Source organism: Elaeis guineensis, chromosome 4 (assembly GCF_000442705.2).
Source record: "Elaeis guineensis isolate ETL-2024a chromosome 4, EG11, whole genome shotgun sequence".
Lineage (NCBI taxonomy): Eukaryota > Viridiplantae > Streptophyta > Magnoliopsida > Arecales > Arecaceae > Elaeis > Elaeis guineensis.
Window position 1 is genome coordinate 17,134,897 of NC_025996.2, and position 12,446 is coordinate 17,147,342.

The following is a 12,446-nucleotide window of genomic DNA, read 5'->3' on the forward strand; positions in this document are numbered from 1 at the left end:
TTTTCAGGAAGCAAATCATAATGGTTGATTTTGGAGATTGCTATTTGAGTTTCGGTTATTTTAGCCTGGACTGAGCAGGATGGTTGCTGTGCAGCCAACTTAGAAGAGAATTTGTTTGAATGGAATATTGGTACTTTCATCGATGCAGCAAGTCACACAGGCGACGAACCTACCGGACATGCTTCGTTTATGGGTGAACCACCCTTGGTTTAGTTCAAAATGGAGCATAATTCCTCCAGTAACATAACATATAGTCTCAGTATCTTCAAAGCGTAGTAGTTTTACCTGCCCTGACTTGGCAATCCAGAAGCCAGCAAGTTCGTGAGTTGGTAGCCTTCACATTAATGCATCAGATTAATTATTTACCACAACTTAAGCATATTGTACTTTATGCAATGTCATTGAGGGCATTTTACATGATGTGATTACGAAGTATTCTGGATTGAATTCTTGCACCCAGAAGGAAATTAAATTCACACTCTAGATTGATGACCTGGTTAATATTTCTTCATGATTAATTGTTCTATCTCCCAGTTGAGTGCTACCAAAGATTGTTTACATCCCCAGGTTTAGGGAACTAAAAAGCCACCATGTGTGCTAGCTAAATACTAGTTTGTGTTTCGTGGACGTCGTCTCGTATAAAAGCACTTTAAGGTCTGTTAGATGTTAGATCTTGTTGCTCTACTGCTTCAACAAGGCCAAAGATTTAGTGATCGGCCCCATGATCTGAAATCTTGAGTGATGTTTGGGAGTTTACATGGTTCAGATGCCAGATATTTTAAGATAGCATCGTTAATTTCTTTTCCTCGAAATCTTTTATGAGAATCTCATGACGGTAGTTCAAAGAATCGGTTCTCACACTAACCGGCTTGAAATATTCTGCTTTGGCTCATTGCAAGTTTATTCCGGGTAATTCTCAGCGAAAGTTATAAAGTTTCTTTTAAATGGCAAGATTAATTATTAACTTGAAATTCTCTTTTTTTTTTTTTAGTTTTTATTTATTCATTTGTAGTTATGCTACGTGCTAAAATAAAACAAATATACCCATGATGTTTATGAAGTGGTTCAAAAAATTTTCAAAGAGATGCTTTGCTATGATTAGCGCATGAAAAAATAATTATTTTTTGAAAAAAATAATTTTTTAAATATTATGCAAAAATAATATCGATCTTTTTTTTTAAAACTAAGGTCATTACAATGAAGGTCTAATTTAATCAAAGAACATAAAGTGATAGTAGACAATAGTCTTACTATACCCGTGGTATGCTAGGAGTGTATCGGTTGGGTTGGTCTACAATTTAATAAATCTGAAGATTTTGAATCTAACTTTTATTTGTCACTAATCCATTGAAGCACCGACTTATGTTTAGATTTGGATAATAAAAATATGAATCAAATTTTGATTGGATGGAAGTGATTCATATACCTATCAAATATCAAATATTGCATCTTAAAAAATTACCTAATCTGAAGAATTTATGATTTGAAAAATTTATTAATAAAATATCTTGGAAGTGATTCATATATCTATCAAATATCAAACAATACATCTTAAAAATTTAGCTAATCCGAAGAATTTATGATTTGAAAAATTTATTAATACAACATCTTACATATGCTACAAAACTTAAATCATGAATAATACATACTGGATGGTTAACCATATAACAATAATAAATTAAAAATTAAAAAAAAAAGATACATAAGACTTCAAGTATTAGTACCTAAATAATGGATTAAAACGTGATATGTTTTAACCTAACATGAAAGATATATATAAATTAAACTAATGTTATATATGCGTAAATATGTATATAATATTGATATATGTATGTCCACATGATCGACCACCGCGCAAATGTTAAAGGTCCTCACTCATCCGCCTTCACATTCTCGGAGGGAAGGAAGGTCAATGCCGCACGAAAGATATATCCCCGACCCATCACCATCAGGGTATGGATTCAAGGCCAGCCCGAGCCCGAGCCCGAGCCCGAGCCGAGCGGTGCCATATAGATATTCCTGAGATTTGAGAGCATACCTCCGAAAGCGGAGGCGTTGCCGTGGCCGGGGTCTTTCCTCTCCTCTCGGCAAGCAAACGTCCGTTTCTAGTCGGATTACGATATCCCAGCGTTATTCCATGGCCGACCCCTCCGACGATCTCGACCAACTCCTGGACAGTATGCTTCTATTCTCTCCCTCGGTCTTCCCCTTCTCCCTTAGTACCCACTCTCCTTTATCCGTTCTCTCTTCTTTATTCCAGGCGCTTTGGACGACTTCACCAAGCTCGACCTTACTCCCTCTCCAAGGTTTTCCCTATTTCTTCCATCCAATTCCAATCTTTAATTGGTCTGATTGTATTCCTATCTATAATCAGGATCGGTGGTGTTGGAGATGGGAAAGGAGGAGGAGGAGGAGGTGGTGGGGGAGAGGGAAGGGCTTCTATGCCTCCTTCTTCTTCGGTACAGGGATTGGGGATGGGGTTGCCGGACCTGAAGGCGAGGGGGAAGGGGAAGCAGCGGGCTCCTCCCAAGGGATCCCACGCCTCCGAGGCGCTCGAGAAATTGACTCAGCAGACTCGCGAGGCCGTACGGGGGCTGGAGTCGGCCACCGCCGCGGTCCCGAGAAGCGAGGATGGGTTGGATAAGGAGGCCATGGTTGAGGACTTTGTCAAGCAGTTCGAGGAGCTCGCTGGATCTCAGGTCTGGGTCATGTTTTGTTTGTTAGTTTGTTTCTTAATAGATTAATTTCTCGGGATGTTTGGTTTCTGGTAATTGGGAAGTCTTTTACATCAAGAAGAAAGTAGATTTTGTGCCTTTTATATTTATTTATTTGATTTATCTAGTCTTTATGATGGTGTTCTGGTGGTGTATGAGGTGGATTAGATTAAGGGAGCTACTCGGTGAGGTGGAACCAATGTATGTTTCGAATTCAGTACTAGTTCCATCTAATTATATAGGTTGGTTTCGGCTTATATACGATAGCAATTGGAGCTGGAGACGTTAGTTTTTGGTTTTGAATTAACTAATGGTTAATTTTAGCATAAGTTGTTTATGAAACTCTAGTTGATGATGTTTTCTTTTGTATTGGAAGGAAAACGTTTCCTAGAGCCAGAACGGTATACCCAGCAAATTTTCCTCTCCTGGCAGTTGAGTTAGTTAATATGAGATTGTTTTTCTTTTCCCTCATCAATGATAACGATGGGATGGCAATATAATTGCAAAGAAGTGTTACTAGTATCAACCTACAATTATCTGGGCTTCATTAGGTCTTTCAAGCCAAATTAAGGTTTTTAAGTAACTCCAATTCTCTCTCTCTCTCTCTCTCTGAGTTAATATGTAACTCCAATCCTCAGGAAACTCTGAGCACACTTTTAATTATAGTGCCATAGAAAGGACGTAGTCATGAGAAGATTGACAAGGTATATATGAAACAAGTATGCATCAACGGACAAAAATGATCTAAGGCGAGCTGACATCAAGAGTACATGTTGGTCTATCAGAATTTCTGATCTTTGGGTCCGCAACTACATGCATGATCTTGAGAAAAACGAAGTTTATGGATTACTGGTTTGAGTCTAACATGGCGCGAATATCTACAGTGACTACAAGTTTATAAAGGAAAAGATATGCTAATTAGTAGAAATGAAGCTCTTGATACTGATATAGTTATTGCTATATGATTCCTGACATCTTTGATCTAACAAATAAGCTCTATGACTATTCTAGGCATCCTTAAGAGTCTTTGCTTGCTGGGAAGAGGTGATATCAGCATATGAATGAGATTGAGTGTATCCTATGGGTGCTTGGCGGGAAGGTATGTAGCAGCATCTTCGCCAGCATGAGGATTTATTGAGACAAAATAGAGATCATAACATCAGATAGCTTAGATCTTGGGACTTGGAAGTCAATAAACCATTAACTTCATGCAGGCTGGGAACCTCCAGCCAATATCTAAGGTGAGACTAGCACCTAAGATGATAACCTTTGCTTTGGGCAAGTACTACTTTGATGATTTTGAGCCCTACGATGAACCAACACAGACTGGAGGATTGATTAATGAGGTCTTGTTACTGTGGGATAGGAGTGGATTTTCAGCATTACCACGAGCATTATACCCTGACAAGCTTTTTAATTAGTCAAATAATGTCAAGTATTTCATGATGGGATAAAATACCAATATTCTAATATTTTAACTTTAAATTGGCAAGAAATATACAACCAAATTGCTTACATTATGCCCAATAGGACTGGTATTTGTACGAAGGCAATGCTTAAATGGTGGTGGATATTTCACACGTATGGAACTTTCAGGGTGTTAAAAATATCTGGAGCTTCATTTTTATGAAAGAGGTGAATCTTTTATTTTTAAAAGATGAACAGATAAACCATGAGTTGAACTGTTAGAAGTATATAAGATCAAGTATGAAACATAGAATATTTCATAGTCCCCCCCCCCCCCCCCCCCACCTCGTTCTTCTGTTGCAGGCCTGCTGTAATCCAATGCTTCAGCTGGATTTTGTCTTGGGTCTTTCAAGGAATTGATGAGGCTTGAATTCTAACTTTATTGTTGTGTAATCTTCAAAGTGTATGTTTCATTTCTTTTAAGTGGCCTGCTGAAGCAACACTTTTTATAGTATTCAAACAGGTCATAATGTCCCAAAACCAGCATATTTGATTTTTTTTATGATTTTCATGAGCAAAATTTTCCATTTCTGTAGAGGCAAATGGAACAGTGCCAATTCTTTAGTGCTTAAAAAATTCCAGATTACTTATCTGGGATAGCATTATGCTTCAAGATGCTATTTATAATTGGTTGAATGCCAATTAACTTCTGGTACTTTAAAGATGGTTGACAAGACAGGCACTGTTTGCTACAGTGAATATGACAGTGACAACTGACAAATATTCCCTGATCTAATGGGAATGATACTACTCATGCAATTAATATAACTTCAGTCAAGTTCAACCAACAAATCTTAAAGCAGAATGAATTGACAACAGTATCGAGACTTCAGTGCCCTTTCATTGTTTTAGATTGCACCAGCAAATATTTAGTAGTTACATTTTATATGTTCATTTAGATGTATCCATGATTGTCTAATTATATAGCAAACTACATTCCTTCTGATGGGCTTTTGCTTTGAGGTGTTACTCTGCCAACAAGGATGAGAATGAATATTTGAAGATTAATTAAAGATTTGTGTTGCTTTAGGCAGTTCTACATCTTAGTTGGAAATTGGATAGGATATTTTGGGATCATCATGGAGATGGAAAAGTTTACTCGTCTGTTTTTATGTTTTCTGGGTCAGAGACTTGTCATGGCAAGTTATTACTTGAACTCAACTATCCTGCGTTAATATGCACGGCACCATGGATTGATAAGTAACAAGCATGGCAAAAGAAACCTCACACACCTGATTTTGAAATGTCATATTCTATACCACAGTTACAGTGATAGCATATGTGATGAGTAGAGGGTGTAGATTATATAATTAAAGCATTATTTTCTTACCTATAATCATCCAATTAGTCATTTCTTGTTTAACATCAATAGAAAAGGGAATATCTTGCCTTTAAATAAAAGAAATGTACTCCATAGCCTCCAGAGAAATGGTATTTACTTGTAGCACTATTATTCTGTTTGAATGAAAGATTCCCTTTTGGATGTGGAGGTTTTTCATTTTTTTATTCTTTCCAGGTTAGGCTGTGCAGCATTCCTTTGATTTCTTGAGTCTTTCTAACTTATTGGTATATTGGCTTGAAATTATCATGTTTCTGACACATTGATTTTCCCGTTATATAGGACATGGAATCTATTGTTGAAACTATGATGCAACAACTTTTGTCTAAGGATATTCTCCATGAACCTATGAAGGAAATTGGAGAAAGATATCCAAAGTGGTTGGAGGAGCACAAAAGTAGATTGACCCAGGAAGAATACGATCACTATCATTGCCAATATGAACTCATACTAAAGCTGAATGATGTTTATGACAATGAGCCTAACAATTTCTCTAAGATTGTTGATCTCATGCAGAAAATGCAGGAATGTGGCCAACCTCCCAATGATATTGTTCAAGAGCTTGCTCCTGATCTTGATCTAAACAATCTGGGCCAAATGTGAGTGCTATTCTAAATTCCGACTACATAGCATTCTAATATACATGTTCATAGCACCAGAAAATATCTATTTTGGCCTTTTTCTTGATAAAATATTAGGATATTTTTACCCATAACACAGGCTCTAAAGTACTGGCTAAACCTTTCTGGTCCTAGATATTGGTTATGGATGGAAATGTGATGCACCTTTTTTTTTTTCCCTTTTATATCCACTTTTATATGTGTCATAGATCAGATTAAGATTCTTTCTTGATCTTGGACATGTGCGTTGCTCCTGTATTTCTGTGGGTTGCATATATACTGGCATCATTCTAAAGGACTGACTTAACATGTTGAGATGATATGAATATGCACGATGGAGATTCAAAGAGGCTGTGGAAGTAGAAGGCTTGTGTTGAACTGCATTTCTATTAGAAAGAGCAGAATTAGATTCAAGCAAGTAGAAGAAGTTAGGAGGAGCACCTTTACGGTAGGAGCACCTTTAAGATGGGTTTGAACAAGCCAGAGGGACCTGATGAATCATAGGTGGATTCCAGTTTGGAGAACTAGAAAAGCATGAAGATACCAAAAGCGGCTTGTTGTGGCCAAAGGCTTATGGCTCGGCATGTGAGGTATTGTTCATTCTGATCTATGGACCTCACGATTTTATCTTTCAAAAGATATCTCACGTGAGAAAAATGGTCTCTTTCTGTATAATCTAGAGTCTCTTTTGATTCATTATCAATGTGGGACTAATGATGTCCTCCTTTCTACACCACAACATAGCCCTCCAATCAAAGGGGAGTTTGTATATGGATGGAAGATGCCCTCCTTATTTTTACCACAGATCGGTGTACGAACGGAAAGAGCCCCACAGTTGCAGGGGTGGCCCCCTACTTGGTGTACCATTATTGCGGTCAAGGGATTATGGCTCGGCACGTGAGGTATTGTCCGTTCTGACCCATGGACCTCACGGTTGTCCTTCAAAAAGTGCCTCACGTGAAAAGGATGTCCCTTCCTATATAAGCCAAAGTCTTCGACTTACAACCAATATGGGACTAATGATGTCCTCCATTCTATACCACAACACGGCTTGTACAGGTCTGAAGCTAGGGTATGTGGAGCTAGCTTTTTTTTAAGAACTTTGTACGTAATAGTTGCAAATTATGTATTAGGATTAATAGGTAATTAGATGAGGGAACTATAGTCATCTAAATTCTTAACGAATCAATATCTGAATATTATCAGTTGGATTAGAAGTAATGCTCATATCTCAAGTTATGCTGTTGTGCATCGTTTTGACTGATCGATTGCCATCCAATATATCTGTTACATCAGAGGACAGGGTATATATCAACATTAGTTTAACAAAGTTACTTTTGTTGGTCAAACCATTTGAAAGAGATAGACCATAGACCATGTTCTGCATCTACCACCGAGCTTTGACTAATACAGGATTGCTGTAAAACATCTCCTTACATCACCAATTATGCATGTCCTTGATGAAATCTTATGTTTGTCTCAGACGGGTCACTTGATATGCATCTCATTATTTTGCCAACAATCTGCTTAGGATTTTCATGTGTTGCTTTTGGAATTGCATATTTGTGAATTTTAATGTGGTCTCTTTGTGCCTTTCATTTGCAGATCCCCGGAGATGCTCCAGTCGGCATCCAATTGTTGTATAATGTAAATTGGGCATCGTCCCTCAGTCTATCAAACTTTTTGCTCTTCTTCCCTTGGGATGTTGAACAAAAGTTTTTTACTTTAACGTCTGGTATCCTCTTCCATTCTTTCACGTGAAAAATTTTATCAGCGTAGCTTACTTAACCATGTTAATATTTCAAGTTTGTAGTCTTTTCGGGGTTTGTAATGCCCCATTTGAGTTGCTTGCTACATTGTAACATGTGACAAAACATCGAAAGAGGAAAAGCTCGACATCCAATTGTCGGACTGTTCAGAACCAACAGATGGATACCGTGGAACCAAATAATAGTCTGTTATTTTATTGCATGATTTAACAACTATAGATATTACGGGAATCTATATACCGTGTGATGTTGTTAAACAACTTACAAAGTGTATCTGTTATTCCATCGGTCGATCTGTTTTCTTTATTGTGTCGGCACAACAAATCTTTGGAGTTTATCAGAGGGCTGTTCTCAGAAATCTGAGGGGCCGAGCCAGTGCCTTCCATTGACAAAGCTCTTGGCCAGGAAGGGGTGCGCAGTCTCATAATCAAGCTCTCGAGCCCATGCAACACCACGAACGGCTGCGACACCTGGACCCCAGCACTTGTAGACTCCAAAGAAGGCAGTCCTGCAACCAAGGCAAAACAGAGTACTCAGGACTACGCGGTAGACAAAGTAAGGATGCTGATTATTCATCAATGTCGATGACCCTTTAACTCTCAGAGCTCTATTATTTCTCTAAGATGGACACTAAATCTTCTTGAGTTAAAATGTTAGCCGATTATAGTTGTCATAGTAGCTATGATACTGAATGAAAGGAGGAGTTTACTTGCTCTTGTTGCTGGCGTGGTCCCAGTCATCCCACCCGCCTGGGATGACCACATCATCAAAGTAGGTGTAGGCAAAGACGATTCTGGAGTACTGCCCCATGGCGCGCCCCACGTAGAGCTTCCCTGTGCCTGTCACCTTACAGTTCACGAAGGCGAAGCCGGTCTTCTCGCAGGGGGAGTTCCTGTTCTGTGCTGCGATGGATCCAAACCTTTGTGCGATGGAGTTGAGGTGGCAATCCTGCAATATGCTTTGGTCATCATCAGCACCGCAAAAGACTGTAGGACTTGAAAGCAAGATGATTAACCGATTGTTGGAAACTTAATAATTGGGAATGTGGTGTTGGTTCACATACCTTGTACATGGATCTGCCATTGCCAAAGATGAAGTCGATGGATCCCTCGATGTAGCAATCCTCGAAGTAATGCCGCCCGGCATCGTCGCAGAGTGTGTCCTGGGCGCCGTAGAAGCCACAGCCAGAAAAGTAAGCCTTGTCGCCTGAGATGCGGAAGGCTGCAGCTTGCCATCCTTCCATGCCTGGCAATGGTGCTGGAGCTGAGTTCTGTTGGTGGTTCAAGGTGGCGTGAACAAGTAATCTTATTAGCCATTTTCATCTAAACAAGATATGCTTGCTTTCCACTTATCATCGACTAGGAGCACGCTTGTGAAATTTAATAGAAAATAAAGAAGACACTAACTGGAATCATGATCCTTCATAAAAGAAAGAAGACGTAGGGGGCAAGAATTACTGTCCTCGCGAACAAACTTCAGCCTATCGCTCTTTGCCGCTCGGACGAAGCAGAGCAATGATCAGAACAGGGAATATGAGTCACTCACCTTGAAACTGATATTTCTAGCAATGAAATAATTAGCAAAAACAGTTACTGAAGCTGTTTTGTAAGTCCGTAGCTGCTGCCCACTAGGCCCTTTGTCACTGGCACGGTCATGCCACTCGATCACGGTCATGTCTCTCCCTGCACCTTGGAACGTTATGTATGGTTTCGTCGCTGCCACGGTCACCTTCTCTCTAATCCACCATGGAAGAAAAGATTTGCAAGGATAACACAAACAAACTAAGAGCTTGTTTTCGGAAAGAAAAAAAAAAAAGGAAGAAATAAGCAGAACAATGAAGAATTTATTACATGTATCTGCCGGCATTTATCTGTATAATAACACGCTTGTTGTTGTTCTCTGGTATAAAATCGACAGCCTCTTGGACAGATAAGAAATCACCGGAGCCATTTGCGTCGACCACGAGCGCGTATTGGCCGGTTGGCCCAACGTGGTGGTGATGGTGCTTCTTGGTGGTGGAGTTGGACTCGCATGCACTGGTATGTGGTGCGAGAACTAGGAAGGTGAAGAGGAAGAGCGAGGCAAGAATTCCCATGGATGAACAAGATGGTAATAGGAATCTTAAGAGAGAGGAAGAGTAACAGAGGGAGGTAAAGTGACTCTTGGTGCAAATAATGAGCTCTCCAAGATCTAGAGGAATTTAAAGGGAGTAAAGGAAGTGCCAAATGGGAAACGAGAATGAAGCTGCGGCTGACGGTGTTGCCTCGTTGAGAGAATGATAACATCCAGTGGCAGGCATTTATTTCTTTTGGCATGTTGGCCGGCCCAACGGTCAATACTTTTTCTAGTTTTGTGAGCTAGCAAGCTGAGCTGGCAGCCAAACGTGGGGCCCAAAAAATACAAGGATAAGACACGGGGTGGACCATGCAGTCCACAGAGCAGTGTCTGGTTTGAAAACGGCAGCTTCGATCATATTCCCTCCTGAATCATTCGCTCACTTTATGACAACGAGTAACCAAAAAATATAACAAAGTCCATAAATGATTTGACTTAGATTTATAAAGAATTAGAATTAAAGTAGGATAGGAAAGCTAGGGAGGAAAGGCCGGATCCTTTATCCAAGCGGGCTCGATTTTAAAAGGGTCAAAGACTTTTTCTTGCTTTTGTTCTTAGGAGACCCTTTTAGGTTATAGAGTTTAGAACCCAATGCACATAGTCCTAGGAACAAGGGGTGATAGGTAGTGCACGAGAGAAGGAAAAGGTGAAGGGAGGCAACGGTCATCTAAGGAGTGCAGACATGAGATGGGAGGAAGTATGGCGTTTAGTGTTTTGTATGGTAGCAGTGAGATTGGAGCAGAGCGGGGGATCGTCATGGGGTGAGGAATTTTAAATTGCCGTTTGGAACGTTGGGAGGTATCGGAAGAGAATGACAGCGGGGAGAGAAAGGAAATCCCTGTTGGTGGGGCCGGCAGAGACAGGACCAGTGAATGATGTTCTTCACGTGCGAGAGAAACCTCGGAGGCCAAGCTAGCGTAGGGCCCGCATGTTATAACGTTCGGCTTGCTGCGATTGTTTCTAAGCCTGGTGGTCGAGCCGACGCAAAGCCGTACCGAGCATCCAGCGAAATCTGCTATTCCGTAATTTGTCCAGCTTTGCTCTTATATCAAACTATGGGAGGGTATTAGCAATAATAATAATAAACCATTATAACAGAGAATGGTAGTAAATAACATAAATGATGTACTATATATCAAGTATATACAAGAGGTCTAAAAATTTGAATATAAAATCATTATGTTTAGATGAATAGCATAAATATTAAATCCCAAGTCAGTAAGCAACTCAAGTTATTAAGATAATGAACAGCAATTTTTCTGGATTTTTCTTTTTTTTGATATTTTACAACCCACTCCTCCCCAACACCCACCCCCCCCAACCCCTCCCAAAAAAGAGAGAAGTTTTTCAATGGCAATAAATGATATTGAAATAGTAACTATGTTCTAGTATAGACATTGAATAGGCTTAGATGAAATCAGTTGCAAAATATAATTTTGCTTCTAAAGCAGCTCTAACGCTAATCCATTCAAAGGTGGGGGTGGGGGGTGGGAGAAAATGGGGAGGTAGTGGCCCAACCAGATCCATTGAGTTAATGAATGAGCACACAAGTACAGATACAAGAACGTCGAGTAAGAGAATCTCATAATAAGTGGAAACATTACAGCAGTTCAAAGGGGTGGTTCTTGATTTCCTGGAAGCTTGCAAATAAATAGCTTCTCAGTGGTTGCTCCCACTTCATTGCGATGAGGATCCTGACATTGAATCTTTATTATGTCGCATGGAAGGTCTTATATTACTTATCTTCTATCAAGGCATTGCTCAAAGCTAATTGAAAAATCTATCAAGCTGAAACCATGCCTTTTCTATCTTGTTGAGTGATCAAAATTTTAAACCGTATAAAGACATCAATATCTTAATCACATTAGTGAGAGCTTTGTTTTTGGTTGCAAATTTTTTCAAGAATATCTTCATATAATACCATGTTTATCCAAGAATATCTTGTTTCATATTTTTGTTATACAAAGTAGAATGTCTGGGTCTCTCATTAATCCTGCTTAGCCCGGTGACTCCATACTATAGTATCTCATAATCTCAGCCTCATACATTAGAAAGTATTAAAAATAGCAATACAAAAACATTATAACTAATCTCATTTAATTTAAGAAATATGAGAAAAAAAATGAAGAAATAAACCCGACCCTCTATATCACATAAGTCCTATAAATCATACCAATTTCTCCCTGCTATATCGGATGGTCAATCAGTTTGAATAATTAGCTTAAACTGCTTAGATTTGAGAAAACAAGGATTAAAAAAAATTCAAAAGATAAAAATCTTCGGCAAGAGATACAAGCAAAAGCTACGAAACTAAAATTCGTATGGTGCTACCTGTAATACAAAAAAATCACTTTTTAATGAGAAATAAGAATTTTATAATGTAGAAATTTCCCACCACCTGGTTGAGATAATCAATTTAGGT

The 12,446-nt window shown here is 39.1% G+C and overlaps 2 protein-coding genes across 7 annotated transcripts; one reads left to right on the plus strand and one right to left on the minus strand.

Annotated features, from left to right (window-relative positions):
- The first annotated feature begins 1,940 nt into the window (after positions 1–1,940).
- Positions 1,941–8,065, plus strand: LOC105043637 (peroxisome biogenesis protein 19-2). 6 transcript variants are annotated; one of them, XR_012140688.1, is made up of 7 exons: positions 1,941–2,177; positions 2,261–2,306; positions 2,375–2,699; positions 5,803–6,119; positions 6,355–6,730; positions 6,885–7,212; positions 7,746–8,065. XR_012140688.1 is itself a non-coding variant. In XM_010921262.4 (5 exons), the coding sequence occupies exons 1-5, from the start codon at positions 2,138–2,140 to the stop codon at positions 7,789–7,791; spliced, it is 774 nt and encodes a 257-aa protein (XP_010919564.1). In that variant the 5' UTR covers positions 1,943–2,137; the 3' UTR covers positions 7,792–8,065. The 6 variants fall into 6 exon arrangements, 1 of the variants encoding a protein (XP_010919564.1); XR_012140689.1 differs by having other exon boundaries at positions 6,885–7,042; XR_012140692.1 differs by having other exon boundaries at positions 1,942–2,177; positions 6,350–6,730.
- Positions 8,066–8,197: 132 nt separating this feature from the next.
- Positions 8,198–10,183, minus strand: LOC140857175 (probable pectinesterase 68). Its single transcript, XM_073255730.1, has 5 exons — positions 9,760–10,183; positions 9,455–9,644; positions 8,973–9,179; positions 8,619–8,857; positions 8,198–8,417 (listed from the first exon to the last, which is right to left on the minus strand). The coding sequence occupies exons 1-5, from the start codon at positions 10,002–10,004 to the stop codon at positions 8,261–8,263; spliced, it is 1,038 nt and encodes a 345-aa protein (XP_073111831.1). The 5' UTR covers positions 10,005–10,183; the 3' UTR covers positions 8,198–8,260.
- Positions 10,184–12,446: the final 2,263 nt, after the last annotated feature.